The 21,385-nt window shown below is 36.0% G+C and overlaps 1 protein-coding gene across 5 annotated transcripts in view; it reads left to right on the forward strand.

Moving 5' to 3' along the window:
* GPR155 (G protein-coupled receptor 155) overlaps nucleotides 1-18,715 on the forward strand; it is a 30,263-nt gene extending 11,548 nt beyond the window's left edge. For 4 of the 5 annotated variants that reach the window (XM_055719154.1, XM_027810743.2, XM_005442904.4 and 1 more), the window contains 14 exons: nucleotides 262-661; nucleotides 1,971-2,136; nucleotides 3,376-3,531; nucleotides 4,056-4,139; nucleotides 5,424-5,544; nucleotides 6,852-6,936; nucleotides 7,018-7,108; nucleotides 8,229-8,463; nucleotides 9,108-9,209; nucleotides 10,931-11,064; nucleotides 12,577-12,672; nucleotides 13,630-13,694; nucleotides 14,398-14,535; nucleotides 16,695-18,715. In XM_055719154.1, coding sequence (XP_055575129.1) covers nucleotides 262-661; nucleotides 1,971-2,136; nucleotides 3,376-3,531; nucleotides 4,056-4,139; nucleotides 5,424-5,544; nucleotides 6,852-6,936; nucleotides 7,018-7,108; nucleotides 8,229-8,463; nucleotides 9,108-9,209; nucleotides 10,931-11,064; nucleotides 12,577-12,672; nucleotides 13,630-13,694; nucleotides 14,398-14,535; nucleotides 16,695-16,917 — 2,096 coding nt within the window. In that variant the 3' untranslated portion in view covers nucleotides 16,918-18,715. Of the gene's footprint in view, nucleotides 1-261; nucleotides 662-1,970; nucleotides 2,137-3,375; nucleotides 3,532-4,055; nucleotides 4,140-5,423; nucleotides 5,545-6,851; nucleotides 6,937-7,017; nucleotides 7,109-8,228; nucleotides 8,464-9,107; nucleotides 9,210-10,930; nucleotides 11,065-12,576; nucleotides 12,673-13,629; nucleotides 13,695-14,397; nucleotides 14,536-16,641 lie in introns of all 5 variants that reach the window. The other variant, XM_027810746.2, reaches the window with a different exon arrangement.
* The last annotated feature ends 2,670 nt before the right edge of the window (nucleotides 18,716-21,385 follow it).

The raw sequence follows: 21,385 nt of genomic DNA on the forward strand, positions 1-21,385 counted from the left end.
ATGTTGAATATTCATAGAATCATTAAATAGTGTTGGATAGTTAACCTTTGGTCTTTAGTGTGTTTGTTAGATGACTGTGGCCTGATGGTGATTGGCATACTTCTCTTACTACATCATCTTATGTTGATTGTAAATGCAGTTATTTCTGAAGGTTAATGAAATAATTTTTCTCTAATTTTCAGACAACAACATTTAATTTCAATATTAATGTATTTTTGTACTGAAATGTTCACTCATCACTTTTCATTTCCTGTCTTCTAGTTGAAGCTTTATATCAAACCACTTACCCAGAATATCTCCAGTACATTTACCTAGTGGCTCCAATATCTCTTATGATGCTAAACCCTCTGGGGTTTATCTTCTGTGAAATCCAGAAGTGGAGGGATAATCGCATTGTGTCACAGAGCAAAATCAAAATAGTGGGCCTAGCACTCCTTCGAGTTTTGCAGAACCCAATTGTATTCATGGTCTTCATAGGAATTGCCTCAAACTTTATTCTTGGCCAGAAAATTCCCGAATACCTTGAAAACTTCCTTGATGGTCTGGGCAGTTCATTTTCTGGCTCTGCACTTTTTTACCTTGGACTAACTATGGTGGGACAAACAAAAAGACTGACAAAGGGTATGTTTGTTGCACTGATCCTTCTCATCACAGCTAAACTGTAAGTATAATTTATGTACTTTTATAATTTTTTTCTCTAGACATTTTAAGCTCTGATTGTACTGGTCAGGTGGCTTTTCTATCATGGTCATTATAGTATGTTTCACTTCCAGTATTTTGGGTGAGTGCTTCCTAAGCTCTTTGATAGTATACAACTGTTAACTTTTAAAGGAAGTTTAGCAGACCACAGTGTTACGGCTTCATGGACTCCCTGCAGGCCATCTGTCACAAATTGGGTGTTTGGGGAATTACTAGCTTAAATTAAAATTCCTAGTGAAGTAGTTAGACAAGGTGAGTTTAAGCATTATTTGAATAGTATTTGTATTTTCTTAGGATTACACAATACATCTCTAAATTAGTTGGTTTTCTTTGTCTATAAATCTTTGAAACTGCTATATTGGAAGAACTTAAAAATGATTGCTTTACACTCTTGAACTGTCAGACTTTTAACCATGAATAGATGACAAGTTGTATTTAGAACTTATACCATCATTATCTTCCCTTACTGCTACACTATATATTTTATTTGCTACAGAGCTACAATTAACATAATAGAACAATTGTTTGGTGATTAAGTTTATACTGTAAAATTTGAAGGTGCATTTGAATATCGGTACAACTAACTAGTAAACTTAAAGACCTAGTTTGTAAACCAGCTCAATAACAAATTTTGTAAGAACATGAAAAATCTTTTTTAGTATTACCACTTTGCTTTACTGGTGGGTTTGTGTAATCAGCCTGGGTAAGGCTTACATAGTGAGTCTATGTGAGATCTGGGGTATTGCTAAAGGCAAACAAAATAGCTTTGATGCAGGGTTTTTTTGCTAGCAAAAACCTTCAGAATGGGATACTTAAGCTCAAGTCCTTGTTATATTTCAGGCAGCTTGCAGAAAGGTGGTCTAAGTTTCAAAGCTGCTGACTGCTTATACCTATTGTTACTTTAACAGTTGAAAAATGAGCATATTTTTTAATATTTTACCTTTCTAAATCTGAGATTTATACAAAGAACATGTCTGTACTATCAGAGAATGTGCTTATATCCCGGAGTTTGTTGTAATTTTTACCTTTTCTGTGTGTGTGTGTATGGGGTTTTGGTTTAACTAGCTGCATAACATTTTTAGGCAACTAGTAAATGTCATGGTAACAGTAAAAGCAATCATTCAAAGTGATGTCAGTATTTTGCTTTTCATAAGTAATATTCAAACAAGCCTTACATTTCCTTTTGGATCATTTTCTGAGTAAAGAATAGTCTATTGCTATAGCTTGAGTAATTTATTTTTTTTAATTACTTTTTCCCCCTCTCTTTTCAGACTTATGATGCCATTTCTCTGTAGAGAAATGGTGGAACTCTTGGACAAGAGTGACAGCGTAGTCAACCACACCAGTTTATCAAACTATGCATTTCTTTATGGAGTTTTTCCAGCAGCACCTGGTGTCGCAATATTTGCAAGTCAATTTAATATGGAAGTAGGAATTGTATGTAGCTAGTTTTTCCCAAACGTACTAACTTTGAGCTTAACTGTGTTGATGAAATACTTAAATAAGTAGGCTTAATGAATTTGCTTTTCTGTAGTATAGACTCCTTAAGTTTACTTGTACTCCCTAGGTCTCAAATATAAACTATATTTCAGATTACAAATTAAGCAAAGTACTGTTTCCAATGTCTTGAATGTCTTGATAGTACATGTTCATAAAGAAGTCCTCATACTTTTCTTATTCATGACTCTAGTAGAAAGAACTAGGATAACTTTAAAGAATTTTATCTTTGTTGTGGATTTGTAGTTTTCTGGTTTTGTTGGTTTGTTTAGGTGTTTTTTTTCAAGGACCTTTGAGCTACTGTTTTTGTAATTAAAAACAGAGATAATCTTACTGGCTTTAGTAAGAACAATGTTAGCTTAATGCTGAAAATTTATGGAAGAATATAGGCTTTAACTGATGATGTCATGTTGTCCTTCAGTTAAATTGTGCTATAGAAATATATTTTACATTTTTTAGTAGTAGAGGGTATCATTTATCTTTTCAACTTAAAATACGTATTTTATAAATGTTTCCTTTCTTCCATTTGAAATGACATTCAAACATTCTATTGACTTCCAGTGCTTTTAATGTTACCTATTTTTGGTTTGTTTAGTTGGTTTTTTTTAAAGAAAGAGAGGAAAAAAAAGGATACTAAAAGTAAACCTTACAAGATAGAATTTTGTGCCCAACAAACTCAGGAAATCTCTTTAAAACAGAGATCTGTAGTATTAGTAACAATTCACACTTGCATCACTGTGCAAATTCGAGAAAGCAGAAATATGAGGAGAAGCCAAAACAGAAATCGCTTAAATGTAAATATATATGACTTCTTCTCATATTGACCAAATATGAATTGGTGCATATTAGTATTTGCATCTTATTTATTTACAGTGTGAATATTTGTGTCGCCCATGTATTTGTATTTGACGCCCATGAAAAAGCTCTAGAATTTGCAGTAGGGAACTCTTTAATGCTATTATTTCAGAAGCTTGTTAAGATTTTCAGTTTGAATGTTTAAAATGGATACTTTCTGGTTCAAATTCTAAGTAACATTGTTACAGAAACAAGTCAGTGATTTGTTAAAGGTCTAGGTATGTTTAATTCAATGGTACAATTTTGCCAGCAGTTGTATTTCTGAAAGCAGTTTAGCGTCGGAGCTGATTAACTCCGTTCTTGTTTCTGTTTGACGTTCTGCAGATTACCTCAGGCATGGTGATAAGCACTTTTGTGTCTGCGCCTATTATGTATGTTTCTGCGTGGCTGTTGACCATTCCATCTATGGACCCCAACCCACTGGCATCTGCACTCCAAAATGTTAGCTTTGACATAAGTATTGTCAGCCTCATTTCTCTGGTAGGTGTTGATGAAGTGAAATACAAAAGCACGCTTTCGTGTCAAGGTAGTGTAAGTACATAAGCAGCACATTGAGCCATGAGAAGATGAGACTCATTTCCTGTTGCAGGAAGATGAGGAAGGAGTTAAAAATCTTTATTTAGCAGTGGGTCAGCTGGGAAGCTGCACTGTAGAGAAAGATAGTAAGTGAATTAGAGCACTAGTGCAGGGCTTAAGAATTTGTCCTTTTCACTGTTGGGTTTTTTTTAAGTAACAGGGTGTGGGGGAATAACAGTACTAGCTTGCACCACAGGGGATAATTACATCAAGCCATGTGAGGTGCTTGGATATCACAGTAGTGAAGACTGTGTACAAACTTCAGGTCCATAAATGTCAGTGAATATTTAATGAAGTATCAATGAGTGTTAATGAAAATCTTTTCAAGATTTGTTGCATATTTCATTTCACCATAGTCTACCAGAATACTCACCTTGTTTTTTCGGGTTTTGTTTTACTCTTAAATTCAACTTTTTTGTATGTTGCAGACTTGGTCTCTTATTGTTGTTCTTCTGAGTAAGAAATACAAACAGCTTCCTCATATGATTACAACAAATCTACTTGTTGCTCAGGTCAGTAGTAAGAAGAATGATGTGTGAGGTTTTTGTTTGTTTTTTTTTATTCTTAATGTTTTTACAGGTTTGGTTTCTACAGTGGAATCTTTGTAGCCATCTATGAAGGGCAGGGGAATCTAATGTGCAACTTGTCTGAACAATTTCTGTGCCTTAAAATATACCCCTGAAGAAAATGATAGTTGATGCTGGTAGTATGGTTCTCAAACAGAACTATAAGCAATCAGAACGGAGGGTGGCCTCTGAAATACATTTTTAGGTACTGCTTAATACTGTTGAGCGCACTTCTGTATCAATTTATGCAAATCTGAAGTCAGCAATGCCAGGATCAGCAGTAGCGTGTGCTTGACTCTATGGTGACCTGATTCAAGGAGCTAAATAGAAAATTAATCCCCGTGCTGGTTTAGCTCAGTGAAGTGGCTTGGTAAGGCATTTGACAGGTGCCAGTGCTGATGCAGGGAAGGGGTGTGGGAATACGTTGCTGGTGGCTAGGGAAGGGCAAAGCCAAATAGCTCTGGATTAAATTTAGTTGTTACTTAAACTGAAAGAAAGCTACAGAGTACATGTTCCTCCTTCCCTTGAAGTCAACTGCATGACTGCTGTTAAATTCAGTGAGAGCAGCCTGTGCTTGTAATGCATCTGTGTGGCAGTGCTTTCTGAAGTGTTCTGTAGTTTAAAAACAACAAAAAAAGTAAACTTCTGAGGTCTGATCGTGGAGTTATATTTGAAAAAAGTCACATATGAGAGTTGCAGGTGTTTCTTGTCTGTAACAGCAAAGTTAGCTTCCATCTTAAAAAATTTTTGAACTACCATATTACTGTTCCCATAATATTTGAGCCTACCTTCAGATTCCTTCCGTACTAAAACTGTCAGATACACAGTATCACTGGGTGAACAAACATCTGTTGACCTCAGCTTCATGTCCAGATAATTTCAGATAAATGTTTTGTACTTAACAAAAGCTTTACATTTATTTATTATAAGGTATATGGATATTCATATTTTTTTCTGACTCTCCTTACTGCCATTTATCTGTGCTATATAACTGCTGTCTGAAAACCCCTTCCTGACAATAGGGTACCACAGTCGGTGACATAACTGTAATACTGAATTTACTGCTGCACTGCTTTACTGTGTGAGAACTATCAAATTCATAAAACCATACTCCACTGAATCTGGGGGTGAGGTTTCAAAGCTTATTGTAGCTATATTACACTGTGTGCAGTTTTTTCTTGTCATCCTGCTTTCCTAGTTTAAATGATGGCATTTTACCTTTCTTTCCAGTTTATTGCTTGCATTGGAATGGTGGCATGGAATTTCATTGTTAAAGAGAAAGACATCACCATGCAGATCCTAGTATTTATATTCCTCTACAGCTCGCTTTATAGCACCTACCTGTGGACAGGTATGATTTTTCTAGGCAGAACCTAGGTACTGTAATAAAAGATTAATGCACTGAAATAATTTTATTATATCCTTCAGAGTAATTTTCCTTTTGCTTGTTTGTGGTTCTACAAATATGCATACTTGTAAGCTGTGCCAAGCTGCAGCACTAGCAACACAGGGCTCACTGTCAGGTACTTCTGCTAGTGGAAGCTTATACCTAGGGCAGGTCTTGTTTGTCTTTGCTAGGTACAGTAGCATTCCTAGCCTGTAACAGAAGACAGGAACTTGCTCTCAAGGCAGAAGCAATTACAAGTAGAATGAATATAGTGGGTTGCCCTTCAGCTAGTCAAAATTTTATTGATTTTTAATTAATGCAGAATTTGAGGTTTTAATTATTCCACATTAAGTAGTTGTTGATACTTTATGCCTTAAAGAAATAGGAGATACGGAATAAAAGGAAATACCAAAGTAGCTTTAATATTTCTTTCCCCTGGCAATTGTAATTTCTAAAAACATTGTCTGTATTCTGCAGGTATAGGTGTTTAATGAAGGGATTACTTGAAGTAGTTAGAATTGAAAGATGCATCAAGAATCCTGGAGAACCATACATGATTAAAAAAGAGACTTTGGGTATTCAGGAGACTTTTTGTACTGTTCTTGAGTCCAGAAGTCTAAGGGTTTCATTCCTGTGGTGGTTTTGTGAAGTAAGTTGTATTTGTGTTTAGCTGAAATAGGTAGCTTATGATTAGTACACCCTAACATAAATACTAGCTTTGCTCCAGCATGGGGAATGTTGCTGAACTTCTGAGTTGTGAATAGAATAGGCAGATCCAGAAGATACTCCTATATATAGTTAGATATGTAAAGATTCATAAAACTTTTTTGTTAAATGTATCATTGACTTTGTAAAGGACTAGTCAGTTTTTAAAGAAATGTTATAACGGAATACAACATTATGTGTTGGTTACTTACAAGCATCAATCTAGAACAACTGCTGTTGATACTTTAAGAGATTAGTTACTTGTGTCTTAAGTGTTCTTATGACATCTTTTACACGCTTGTGAACCTTTCTAAGCATTTAGAAGTGGAAATTTAATATAAACTGTTCTGGAATTTCTTCAGGTTTTTTTTATTAATATGATTTTTTTAACAGAATAGGTATTTCTACTTTGCTTTCTCAGAAAACAGCTAGATAAAATTTTGGACTATCTGAAGGTCTGAGAAGAATAAGTTATTGAGCAGGTCACGTCATAGAGTTTCTAGACTATATATCAGTTCCTTTTTTAATAATAAACAAGGTGCTTTTTTTTTCTTTTTTTTTTTTAGGTTTTCTATCTTTCTCTTTGTTTTTGTTGAGGAAGAGAGAAACAGTAAAAATTCCCATTGGGTTTATTATCATAGCTGGATGGGGGTAAGTTAATTCAGATGTTTCCCTGTAGAATTAGTGGGAGCATGCTAAATACATTACTTTGTTCCTATTTTGCTCTTTCAGAGTCCCAACGCTTTTGGTGGGAATCTTACTAATTGTTGGTGAATGCAACAACAGGAGTATTGACTCTGCCTTTTTCTATGGAAAATACCAGGTATGAACATGTTCTGTCCTCGTCACTTCAGACTTCTGCCATGTCCAATACATTACTGAGAAACTTGTGTTCTGTTTGCTTCATATGTAAGTAGCTTTCAGCCGAAGTAGACTACCATAATAACAGTATCATTATAGAATGCTTATAGATTGATACAAAAATGTATTTCTGTAATGAACCATTAGGAAGATTTGTTTGAACAAGGACCTTCACATTTAGGCAACTATGACTAAGAAAAAGATGGAGTAAGCTTCTCAGAGAAGAGGCTTAGGAGTGGTAATGAATTTCAGAACCCTTTTCCTGGTGACTAATTTGTAGTCTCACTCAATAATTATCTAACATTATTACTATCCAATAGTTAATTAATGGCTTTTGGATAGGATGTACATTAGCTGTGTAGCAGTAACTGCTTGCCATGTGGGAGACTTCCCTGCACATTCATGGGTTGAAAGTCCCTGTGCCTTAAGAAATACTCTTTTTACCAATAAACAGTTCCTCTTATCAGAGGATGTAAAGTGCACAAGCGTAGATATTTGTCATGTTTTCCCTCTGTCTTTCTTATGGGTAGAGAGGCAATGAGTCTCTCAGGATTATTCATGTGGTGCTTTCACAAGTATTAAATAGCCTCAGTGGACTCTGGATATTGGTGGCAGATGATTAGAAGGAGAAGTTAATTAATAGGATGCTCCCCTTTGGCAAAAGCATGGGAATTAGAGCTGTGCCAGAAGGTAACAAGAACACATTGCTCTTTGAAATTAAAAGGCACCTGAACAGAACTTAAACTGAAACGCTAATTATCATGAGGGGAAAGATGGTGATGAGGGGGTGTTTTTGAATTGCATGGGAGATAAGGGTCCACACTTAAAAAAAATAACAAACACCACCCCAAAAAAAAAAAACCCTCCCCCAAAAAAGCCGAGTTACTCAGGCAAGAAAAATTAGTTAGTCTCATGTACTGATTGCTGTTTCAGGGCCACAAGATGCAACAGCAGTAAATGCAGAAAACTCTGCTTGTTCAGGTGCATTTGTTAGTACATTTAGGAAAGTACAGAAGTTAGATATATGCAAACTATTTTCCTTTATTTTGTATTTAAGTGTGTTTTCTTTGCTCTCTTGACAGATAATTACCACAGCAGTGATCCTGTTCATCAGTATATTGATGTCAGGTATCTCACTTATGTGCATGAACAGAAATAGGCAAGAGTCAAACTATGAGGTACTGAACCCATATTCACCACGTACCGAAGTGGAAGGGAGTGAGGGGGATCGAGTGTCAGCCACTATGCCCCAGCCATCTCCAGGATCCTCTGCACAGCCATCTCCAGGATCCTCTGCACAGCCATCTGCAGAAAGAGGTGGAGAAAGCAGATATGTAAAAGAATAAATGCCTCAGGATACAATAAAACAATATTCAAAATTTAATTCTGACCTAGGAAGAACAGTTGTTTAGACCCTGAAGTGTTACACTAGGACAGAAGAAAACCTAGATATAACTGACCAAGGGTTTAGGTTTATGTTTCTAAGAAGTTTGGTGGTTATCACTGTAAGTGTGGGGGAAGTGGACAGGAAAAAAAGCATGTGTGTGGGTTTTATGTAAGTAGCGGTATCTTGATAAGGATGTGATAAATGCAGTCTGTTAGGCATCTTTGATTGTTTACCCACATTCTCTGAGAATGAATTATATGCCATTAGCATTGGTACTCAATGTGTTTCTAATCTCCCTTGTTTGTATGTAGCCTTTTTGATCACTTCTCCTATGTTTTCCCTCTAGCTAGAAGTACTTGTGTTGCTTCCATGGTGGTAGTGCTATGTTAAATATTTCTATATATTATTAGTGTAACACATTTACCCTCTCAGAAATTGGAAAAATTAAGCCTGCTTTCTCCTTTCGGGTTATTTTTGAGCATAATAGTTAAAACTGTATAGAATATATTGTTATACTTGGAAAATAAATTATGGTAGTGTAGGAAGCTAACCTGTTACTGTATACGCTTAATAGGTTGCTGTTCTTGTCAAATGACAAATGGTGAATTGGCCTGTGCTAGAGAGAGCAAAGCAGTGTCAAATGCTGTTGAAAGCAAGGTTCCTCCAATTGAAACAGGTAAAGCAGTAGCGTCTCCTTGTTTTAATGCGACAAACTCTTCCACAACATTCATATGTGTTCTCATAAAGAAACTGTTTGGGCTGTTCTCTCAGCTCTACCTGGATAGCTTATATTTCATATTATATTAAAGTATTAGGCAATATGTTAGGTGTTTGTTCTCTTCTGCCTGATATTATTAGTAATCTTTCAGCACTCAAGATGGACAGTCATTTTGGGTTGGTTTTTTTTACCACTAAACTACTTTAACATGTCCTGAGCATTCAGACTTTACCTCTTCATCATTGCCTTGTTTGGGTGCTGGGAAGTCGGATGCATAGCCCTACTTAGCCTGAAGTTTTCAACTTAAACACACTTTTTTACATTCTCATATTTACATCTTGTGTCTTCTAAAAAGGCCTTTGAAGCCTTTGTTGTAATCATGCACAGGTTTTGGATAGAAACCTGAATGAGACTAGAGGAGCAAGTACTTCAGATTAAATGCCCATGGTGCTGTACTATTCATGTCTAGGGCAGACAGATGGAGAAAATTGACTAAGGGGGCCTGAGGAGTCACTGAAATAGGAAAAAAAAATGGATCAAAGTGACTGTTAAGCACCTGATGGAAAACTGCATGCTTAGCCCATTCTCATCGTACACTGCTTTCAATAATCAAAGTAGCTGCAGTGCAACCTTTCTCTTTTTCCTATTACCTTTTTCTTGGTTTTTTGCATCCTTAACAAGAGTTCATATCCTTATGCTTTGTTTGGATGCAGCATAACTTTCAACAAATCTAAATATTTCACACCGAAACATACTTAGTTATGTCTCCTCTCACAAAAACCTAGCTTTCCACCTATTGCTATTGTATCTATTAAGTAATTCAGACAAGTAGCATAAGAATGTCTTCCAATGACAGAGGAAGGCCAGTTTAATTTTCTTATCCCAAAAGATAAGGTAGGAAATATCTTATGATTGAGTGGAAAATTTTTTGACCTGCTGAGTGAACACTTTGAAACTATAAATCCATAAAAGCAAGTTGTAATGGATGTACTTGTGTAACTTTGGCTGCAGTAACTACTAATCCTTCTACTATCCCCACTGAACTGCTGTGAAGGGTATCTGGTGCAAATTCTTAGGTATGTCTTTGACAGGAAGTTTTTCACTGCCATCTGGAGGATACACTCATAATTCCTTAGTACTCTGTAGCTGGAAGAGAAGCATCCATTCTCTGTGTGTTTGGGTCTTTTGATTGATAGGATTATAATGTATTCTGATATACCACGTTAAAAATACAGTCACAGAACTGAAATAAATATGGTTGATTGTCTGATCTAGAGCTCAACAACAGAGATAGAGTGAAAACATTAGAGCTGATGGTATATTTGAAATATTTATTGTGGAAATCAATTCTTAGTTTAAAAACTATTGTACGAAATGGCTACTTTTTCAATACTTGTAGTAGTGTTTTCTAAATGTTATCCGCAACTGAAGTTTGCATTAAACCTTGGAAAGAAGAGTTCTGTTGCAAAAAATGTCTTCATTTTAGGAGCACATGCAAACTGTTTCATTTGAGAATAGATGTCTGAGCAGGTTATTGTCAAAGTTAATAATTAAATTTTGTGCGTGTGACTTCAGTACAGATACTTACAAGGTAATTTAACTCAGCAAGTTACATTAACAAGTTTGCTCATGGAGTTGTAAGTCAGAAGCCTAATGAAAAATTGTGGTTTGTTTTTCAGCTGATCAGTGTGTGAGTCATTGCAGTGCTCAAACCTGTGTGTTGGCTCAGGAAGAACAGCTTCTACAGACTGGAGACAAACAGCTGGCCAGACATGTGCTGCTGTGCTTACTACTTATTGTTGGCTTGTTTGCTGTAAATATTTTTTCTCCCTGTGTCATTTAACTCATTGAGGTGGAATGGTTTTTAGGAAAGCTATATAGACAGTCCGGTAAAAGTCTTCCAGTTACTCATTAACAATTCATTAAATAAATTAGAGGCTTTATTTTGGTCCCTTACTGAAAGAGGGATATCATAAAATTTATTTTTCTGTGTCACATCATAAATAAAAGGCAAGTTAAGATTGATGACTTTAGTAAGCAAGCCACACTGGAGAACCCTGAAGGGGGGAAAAAAAATTAATTATATCATTTGGTAATCAATTCATCACTACTGACCCTCTTCTCATTTTTCTCAAGAGCTTTTCTCCTTCCCTAGACAATAATCAATTAAAAATATAAAGTGAATTCTACTTCTGAAGGAGACTGTACAAAAATTGTTCCATTTGATCGTGCTTATATTTGGATCTTGGATTTCTCTGAGGTGCTTTAGTAATGAAGAATAATGTAAGACTTTATTTGAAATGGCAAAATGCCGTTTTGTTACTTTTAGTGGTGGTTTGGAGGCAACATAGCTAAGCTGGTGTTGCCAAGCATCGTTATTGAGATCCTAGCTGTGAAGGTGGCTGCTCCAGTGTAACAGTGTGAGGTATCAGAATGTAATGCACTAGAGGTATAATTTGAATTTTTAACTGTGACAAAGATGAGAAACAACACTCTCTGTTTGAATGTAATGCTCAAAGTTGAGCTTCTAATGGATGACAATTGGGAGGAAGTATTTTTGTTTGAAATGGGAAATACTAGGGCACAAATATGTAATATTGCAAAGGAGGACAGTGTGGCAGAACTATGTAGTGTAATAGCTACTACTGTTGCTTTTCAGGTTCTCTGAAATTACAACATGGAAGTTTCCCTCTCTCAAATTTACTGTATCAAATATTCCATGCTAATATGGGGTTTTTTTTTCACATCCTCTATATTTAAGAGGTGTCCCAAACGTTAACCTCTATTTTAGTTGTATCTGAATGATTACATGGATGCTATGAAATGAGACCAGTTACATTAAAGAATTAACATTTACACCCAAAGGGGTTAACTTTGGAGGTTTTTTCCTCTGTCAGGCATCTTAAATAGCTGAAGTGGTATGTGCTTCAGCTTCATGCAATCTTAACTATGCAGAAAATACATAGAAAGCACTGGTCTCAGCTAAACAAGCCTAAAGACAAATACTGCATATCTGGCTGAATACCTGAGTATGCTTAAAGCAAGTTCTTTTTGTAAACATGTAAAGGGGCAGGACCTCTACACTGGTATGTTTTGTATTATTTTGTTTACAAAAATGCTCCCCACCACCACCATTAAGCCTGACTAAAATAGTGCTTTAAGGTATTTATTCCCTTTTGTTTGTCTTTATCTGAATAATTTGTTAAATAAAAACAGTGAAAATCGTGCAAGAATCTATTAGCATGTGAAGGGTAAGAAAGTGCTTTTGATTTTTAACAGTCAGGTTTGTGGGTTTTGTTTTTTGTTGTGTTTTTTTTCTTAACAGAATCTTTCCAGTTGCTTGTGGTGGCTGTTCAACCAAGAGCCTGGAAGGCTATATGTGGAATTGCAGTTCTTCTGTGCTGTGTTTAATTTTGGTCAGGTACTTACCAATGTTTGTTCTGAAAATTACTTTGTTAGTGGCTGTTGCAGCAGATGCTGTTACACTCTTAAGCTGAAGTCCTCAAACAATGCCTAAGTCACCAGTTCCTTATGTTGTTTTGCCTCTTTTTGTCCAGCTTTTTTTTTTTTTGTAATTTGATAGCTTTCTTATCATAATGCATGTCTTTTATGTGCATGAACACTTCCAAAGGTACAAATGATAACTGAATGCCAAATGTCTGTGGAAATTGACAGTAGGATTTTAGCCTTGTTTGTACCAAAAAGCTTCACTGGTGTCGCTTCTGTGGAGTTACACCAGTATAAATAAGTAAGTGTAAGATGGCGACATGGATACTTGCACTGTAAGGCTTTAACTTATTATCACTCCAGTTTCAGTTATGGCACCATTAACTAATAGCTGATGGTTAGGGGTATAATTGTCCCAGCTGCACAGAGCCTATTTCAGTGCAAACTGACACACGGTAGCTTTGTTATCTATGGAGGTGAAAGCCAGGCAGTGTCAATACCGATGCACTGCAGTATTGAGTAACAATAGTAGTTTTGATACAAAAGCAGTACAGAAAAATGAATCAGCTAGAGAGCATTCTAGCATTCAGATTGCAGTAAGTCAGTTATTTTTTTGACATTAACAAAGACAGATTTGAATAACTGGCTATGTAAGGACAGCCAATTATTCTGAAGTGTCAGGTGGCATGTCACAGCATTAGGTTTATTGAACAATTTCTTAAAGAGTTTCTTTGATGACTGTTATGTATTAATCTCTTTTTAAGGCCCAAATGAAGTACCAAAGCAGAAACAAAATGCATTCTGCATGATATCCAGAGAACAGGGATGCTTTTCATGTGTGTTTTGGCAATAAGTTTTTAACATTTTATTTCTGTTCTTTAGAAACCGAAGTTTTTGCTTAATGTTGCTTTTTCTGTCTTTCTTCCTCCAGGGCTTTATTTGCTTTGGTATTTTTGGCTTAGATAAGCATTTAATTATTCTACCATTCAAGCGAAGGTAAATAAAATCTTTGTACTTACACCTATAAACTTACTAATGATAATTTTTAAAGGGTATTAAGTGTTCAGTGCCATTGCATTTCATTTCCTATTTGTTTGATCTTCCAAATTTCTTTTCTCTCCCAGTTGTGGAGAATTAATTGCAGTTCACTGTGCATGAGTTTTTGCTGCTGTCCTAATGACACTCCCAAAGGCAAAGATCCCACAGGCTCCCTATAGACAAAACCTTTGGCAAATGATGGTGACATATGGGGTTGGATCAGCAAGATGGTGAATGTTCAGAAACAATTGCAACTGATAAATTAAAACTTAGATGTGAATGCTGAACCAGGATCTGTCATCACTGGTTTGAAGTCCTGTTTTCATAACCTCATGCAAGTGGACACTTTCACTGTGGAGGTGCAAGTTGTACAAAGCAATCTTTAACTTAGAGCTAGCTGGCTGTGGTGTGAATCCAGCAGCTAAAGCTGGCTTGCAACTACTCTCTGTCTTCCCTTCCACCTGAGCCTAGAATAAAAACTCTCGGTGTTCAAAGGCCATACAAGTATATTCAGAAAATTGTATATAAAGTGCTGGGCACCAAACCAGTAAAACAGTTGTGATAAGCTTCCTATGAGTTGCATTCCATTTTTTTCAGATTCCCTAAAAATGCCTCTGGTTGATTTGCTGGTTGTAATTTATTATTTTTTTTTATTATTAAGACTTGAATTTTTCTGGGGAGGAAGAGAAGCAGCAGGGCATACAGATCCCTCTGTACCTGAGGAAATCAGGATGACTTGTCAACAGTTTGTTCATTATCATAGAGATCACTGTGTCAAAAGTATTGTCAAAGGCAGAAGGTAAGGTTCCTCCCTGCACATATAACCTGTTACAGAGGTCATAGCTCACCTTTTGGAAATCATGAAATGCAGTTTTATCTGTCTGTGGGTGATTCCTGTTGTGGCATATTTATTCAAACCTCAAGGTGAGGATTAAGAATTTAGCAGTAACTGTTTCTAGTCTCACACTGGAACACTGAGGTGCAAATTGTCACATTATCTCATCTAGATTTTATATAAATTACAAAAAGTTTTATACCATTAAGGCATTGCCCCAGTTTTTGCATTTAGCTGGAGTTCAGGAGAGAAAATCTTTCTGAAGAAATGTGTATAATAATGCCTGTAGTAGAGTCCATGTGCCTGTGAGTTTTGTCAGACTTGAGACCCTTCGTTTTGAGATTAAGAAGGTGTCGCTGTTTATGTGACTATGTGTTTACTGATAAATAGCTTTTACAGGAGGCAACTGGTGTCATGTGTACTCAGAGGCTACTCAGTCTGTGAGATAATAGTGTTTTTAGGACCTTTACACCTTTTAAGTTCATACAATTTTCTTTGCTCATGCCTCTTGTGAGGTCTAAACCTTACTTTATGAGATGAGCAAAGCCTCCAGAGGCAAATTATGATGCCCAAATCAAGGATTATGTATTCAGGTATGTTTAGGTGGATGAGGAGGGAAATGCAGACAAAGTAGCAGGAGCAAGAAAAAGATTCTGCCTTTATTTAAATATTTAGTGTGTGAAATGGAGACATGAAGAATTGTTCTAACAGGACACTTCTACTCGTCTTGTCATGTGGGCTTTTAAGTAGGACTAGTTTGACGGGGTGGGGTGGTCTTTTAATGATCAGATGGTCCAAAACCAGATTCCAGAGCTGGGTTTAACAGCATCATGATTTCATTCAGTCTCCTCAGAAGTCAGCAATATTCCATAAGAAATAAAGTGATGAAGTTATCCATTTAGGAAAAATGAACTGTGGCAGTTCAAGGACTTGCTTCTTTCATGCTAGACAGAAAAGATATATCAGAAAATGTTTGTTCTGAAATGGGACAAGTTTTACAGCTATGTTTCCTGTGTCTCTATTGCTGTTGTGGTTTCTTGGGCTTTGAGCTGTTGATTTGGTTGAGTGTTGTGATTTTTTATTAATCATATATCCACCTGAGAACACATCAAAATCTGACATTTGTTGCTTCATTGTTTTAATGTTATGTTTGTGTGGAACTAGTTTCATGTCTTATTTCTCCTTGTGAGTTAAAAGAAAGCTTTTCTCTTCTCATTTTAAATATTCATCTAACTTGATCCTATCATCTTTGATTTGAACATACTGTAACTGAGACCTTGTAATCATGGATTTTTATTTATTTTAATTTTTGCTTCTCTGCTAATAGATGTTAACACTTGCTCTGTGTTACTGCTGCTTTTAACTTAAAAATAGAGAAAGAAGTTTGTGTTTTGCTGTCTTGTGTAGCTGTTAATCATCTTCAGAAACCCTGCGCTTGGGTTCCGTAGAGCAGATTTTAGATAACCAGAAACATTCATTGCTGCAGGTAAATTTCTGAATGGTATTTTTACGGCCACTAAGTAAATGTTAGTGGCATTGCCTCATAAATATGTAACAGAAAATTAGTTTAGTCTTGTTGTAAACGTTTTGTTTATTCTTAGTACTGCCTGTGTGGTAAATATTTAACCGGATATGCAAGTTAAATGGTTTTTGTTTACAATGTATGTAAGCAGTTAGTGTCTGCTTAAATCTGTAAAGAAATTATAAAATGGAATTGAAGTGCGGATTGAGTCCTTGTTGCTGCAGACATGCTGCACTCAACTCAGATATTTTGTTGCAGAAATGGTCATGATAATGAGTACGTGGGAACTAAGTACTCAAGAAATAAATTACATTGTGTATGTTTTTAGAAACATTGCTACTTATGTTCACTGAAGTTTATTTGCACAAGCCTAAAATAACTTTGTATGTTCATTTTGCTTCTCATTGAAGTGTCTGTAGGAAAAGGTAGTGAACATTGGCAAGTCCCTAATATACAAAACTTGCAAATTCTCTTCTAACATGCTTTTAACTATCATGATGTCTTTCCTTGTTTCCTGCTATTTTTCCTTGCCTTTCCCCATCGTGCAGTGGTGATACCAGATTTACAGAACATGTGGGTGAATCATTCCTTTGACATACAGGTGTGGTGCAAAGATCTCCACTGGCATCTTCTTTGGCTGTGACCTGGTGAACTGGCTCATGCAAGTTGGCCTTGCCTCTGACCGTGGTGAAGCTGTGATGTATGGAGACAGACTGATGAGAGGAGGCGTCGTCCAGCATATTACAAATGAATTTGAATTTCGCGATGAATATTTGTATTACCGTTTTGTTCCTAAGAGATCAGTTGCAGTTGAGAGCCATTGACCTGAGAATGTAGGCAGAGGACAGGCAGTTAGGGGTGAGTGTGACCACCTCCTCTGCCTTCACCAGTGAAATTGGAAGTATTTCTTTCTCATGGCTCTCGGAGAATTGAGTTATTCCCTCTTGTAAAGTTAAGAGATGTGGTTTTACTTATGTCTGTTCTGAAGGAAATGTCAGCAAAGGATTTTTAGTGAGTGTTCCAGTTAATGCAACTAGAACAAAACAAGATGCTCTGGATTTAGAGCATTTTTTCCATTTTGAGCAAAACAAATAGTAAAATGGTATATGTCACTGTCATATTATAGAGGCATTGTAACAGCAGCTTTAGTGACTGGTGCCAAATGAAAAAAACCACCCATGAATTAGAGGTATTTTTTATGTTGCCGTGTGTTTTCCATATTTTAGTGTGGCCTCCCTGTGACTTCACAGAAGTAGAATTTCTTCTATCATACACGGTTTTTACTACTCTACTCTTGTCTAACACCAGGAAATTTTTCTAGCTGTTTACACCTCAAATCAGGTAGTTTGTTTCCCCCTTAAAGATAAAATCCTCCATTTGTAAAAGTAGAATTGTTGTGAAGATGATTCCGATGTCGGAGGATTAAAGCTGAGGAAATATTGAGTGGAATAAATAATGGTTCTCTACAAAATTACCAAATCTTGAAAACATATAAAAATACCCACTTCTCCCCCAAATCAGGAAAATGATATAATAGAATTTTGTATAAAAAATTAGTTGTGAAGTTTTGCCTTATGGTGGTAGTAACAGCTTTGTCATGAGTAGATTTTTAATTTCTGAAATTAGCCTTTCCAGTTTTAATTCAGAAGTGCCAACCTCAAAGAAAGATGTTATGGAAGCCTTGGATACCTGTGCAAGTCAGGATGAAAAATTTTATCAGATCATAATATCTTTTAAATGGAATACAATGACTTTTAAATCTATTATATAAAGTATCCTAACTGAACATCCAAGTTAGGATTTAGAGTAGCTAAAGATCCTGAAATTTTAGTATTGGTGGCCTAACAATGATTTCTAATAAGCCTCAGGTATCCTCCTATGATGTTTAGTTACTCTAGTGTCATTCAGATTTCTGTGCACTGAAAGCAGAATCTGCGAATCTGTGTGTCTTCTACAGTGTTTTGAAAAGTTTAAAGACAAACTGTAGTATTTGATAGCCGTTATGCTGCCCTTTTACAACTGCAAGAACAGCATTTATATGTCTACATAAAAATTTTATATAGTGAAGGAAAGGAACCTGGGTATTAAAAAAAAAATGTTATTTGCTCAAGTATATGAATAACTCTTCTCATCCTTTTTTTTAAAGTCTTTCCCTTCTTTTTCCTTTTTTTCTTTTTTTTGGGTACACAGGTTTTTATTATAGCTACTTGTGCATCTAGTTTGTATTAAGAATTAAAAGTGATTTTAGCAACATGAGCTACCATTGAAGAAACAGTTGTGTCACAGTAGCTACAACTCCATGCAAGGCTTATATGGGAAAAGTAATTCCTTTTACTGTCAGTCTTAGTGCACTTCTGTAGTGTGCACAGAAACATAACTGCATGCTACTGCATATGTATGCTATACAAACTGACGTGTTTTAATGTTTTCCAGCAACAAAAAAATTGACATTTGTATCAGGCTGTGGCCACAAAGGAAAACAATAGTATATTTCCCCTGCAACTGCTGAAGATTATTACATCAAATATTTTGGAATAATTAGATATATGCGACTTAAGAGCAGAAGCCGTGAGTATGTCTGGCTTCTAAGTACTGTAACTTGTCAATAAATCTGTTACTTGATTTCAGAGTTCTGAGGTTTGATGTGATGCGAGGTGTGAGAGGGTTATGTGTGCGTGTCAAGATTTATGATAAATGTGCTTTTCTGAGAGATTTGGTAAAGTGGCTCTTGGGTTTCAAATTTGGTATTTCTTTAATCCACCCTTGATGCTTTTTAAGTAGACAGAGGACTTGTTAATGGGTGTTCACACAAGGATACCAGTTTTCATCCAACAGCATAAACAGATCTTTTAAGAACATTCCATATTATCATCTACTTAGCAAATAGTATTTTTTTATTTTTTGTTTTTATTCTTCAGATGTTCAAGAAGTTGGTCTTAGGTCAGTTTTATGGGTCTATGCATAGTCATTGTTCTTACACTTGTCTTTCTCATTTTCACCAGAAAGTCCTGCCCTTGCCTCCCTTTTTATAATGGCTCCCTAGGTTTGAACACAATATATCTGTTTTAAGTAAGAAATTGCTCAAAGTATCTGCTTAGAGAAGGCTCCCTGTTACAAATCTAACACCTTTAATGAACAACTGACACCAAAATCTGTTAGATTTAACTGTTACAATACTGTGACTGCTGAGAATCATACCCATTAGTCTGATGAGAGTCTGTAATGGTTAATAAGTCTAAGAACTAAAGAAACTAGGAATGAAATATGGGATATGATAATCTATTTCCAAATCACTGGGTACTTCTGGAAGCTACAAATACTTTGAATAGCTTTAGAAAGTTACATAACTCTTTTATCTGAAAAATATTTGCTTTCACCGAGGAGCATTAGGAAATTCTAAGTAGTTGACAATTTGATGTATGCCAGTAGTTGATCTACTGAAGTGTGCATTTTTGATGTTTAGAAATAGCTTTGCTTTAAAGATGTGATCAGTGGTGCAATGAGTTCTTTTATTTTTGAAGGTGGATTAGTTTGGGATAAATCACAGTTAACTTGGAAGTTATAGTCCCATGAAAACATCCACTGACCAAGTAAGTCCAGAGGAGTCTCCAGTGAAACACTCACTGATCTCAAATATTTGTGATCTCAATATATATCTCAAAATAATTGTGATAATAGACAGGGGTGGATATAAAACTTTGTTTTCTAGGTAGCAATTTTAGTACTTTTTGAGTTTGTTTTTTTAATACTGATCATTATCAAACTCTAGACCTTTTAAAATAAGCTGCAACATATATTCCTAGATTAAATACATGCAAAGATTGCCCTCTAGAGGACATTCTTATTTAATTTTTTTAAAATTTATGACTGTGGGAGGGAGGGTTCTTTATTTTTCCTGACCTCATCTTCGTTTTCTGTTTTGACACTGCGTATGTTCTAGAAGGATGAAATCCCAGGAAAAAAAAAGATACCAAAATATCCTTTACTCTGTTGGCCAGCACTTGATCTATCTCCACACGTCACGTCGTTTTTACTTTGTATCCTGTAGACCACCAAATAAAAAACAGCACAGAAACTAGAGGAACAGTTAGACTATATCTGCCTATATTACAACCAGACCAATATGTTTAACCTGGTTAATTGCCACCCCGTGATTAAGTGGCCAAGACATTCACTTAAAGGCCTACTCCACCACCTTCACTACTTTCATTCCTGTGTAACTTCATAAAATCATAGGATGGTTTGGGTTGGAAGGCACCACTGCAGCACAAAATTGTTTCTCTTATTTTGCTATGCTACCTGTAAACTTGACTCTGTTTCCAGCACAGTTTTACCTAGCATTTATTAATGCTTTGAAGTTATCAAAGAGCTAGTGTGGAACAGCTGATGACCAAAAATAGGACAAAGATACACAGAATTGTCAGATAAAGACATCCATGATGCAAACAGGTAAATACAGCAAAATTTTATTGATTATAGCTTCCAGTTCACAACCATGCACTGCACTATTGAACTTCTAAGTTTTGTTGGCAACACAGACACAAAAGGTTAACAGTCAACTCAAACTTACTTTCAGTCTTACCTGCTACTGGGTCTTACTTGCTACTGTCACTTGAATGTTCAAGAACCTTTCCTGACCCCTTAATTTCTTGCTGTGGATATGAACACGGTATTCCAAATTAACTTCTACTTTCATTGTAAGATCAGGAAGAACAAATTCTGCTAAGCTCTTAATTTTCTTATTCATTCTGCAAACTTCATTGTATGTGTATTCTTTTCTTTGCTTATACTTACTTCTTTTTTTACCAGTGGGGGGATAGAACAGCTCACAAAATGAGCAAACTGCACGCGTGTAGCCCCATCTCTAGCATCTGAAATGATTCTATAGACTAAATATAGAAAAATCATCAGAAAATGGTCTTTCTGTGGTCTGCTCTGTGTTTCTGTGGGGGTGCTGTGTCATGTCACATACTGCTACCGCAGCTCTAATGCTCTGTTTCATGTTATGTGTTCTCTTCTGAAGGTCTGCAGAAGTGCTGGCTGGTTTGGTTTTTTTTTTCTTCCAGTCATACCCTGCTTGATTGTGTAGTAAAGCCAGAATCTGCTTTTTCTTGTTTGCTTAGTTTGTCCCTTGCCACAGATAATAAAAGTAGTGTCACATATTGATCATTACTTTTAAACAGGATCAGGGCAGGGAGGAAGAGTTCATAGCAGGGCAAAAAGCTTGATTATACAGGGAGGAAGAGTTCATAACAGGGCAAAAAGATCGTAATTTTGGCAAGACAAGTCATG

This window comes from Falco cherrug, chromosome 8 (genome assembly GCF_023634085.1).
Source record: "Falco cherrug isolate bFalChe1 chromosome 8, bFalChe1.pri, whole genome shotgun sequence".
In the NCBI taxonomy this organism is placed as follows: Eukaryota; Metazoa; Chordata; class Aves; order Falconiformes; family Falconidae; genus Falco; species Falco cherrug.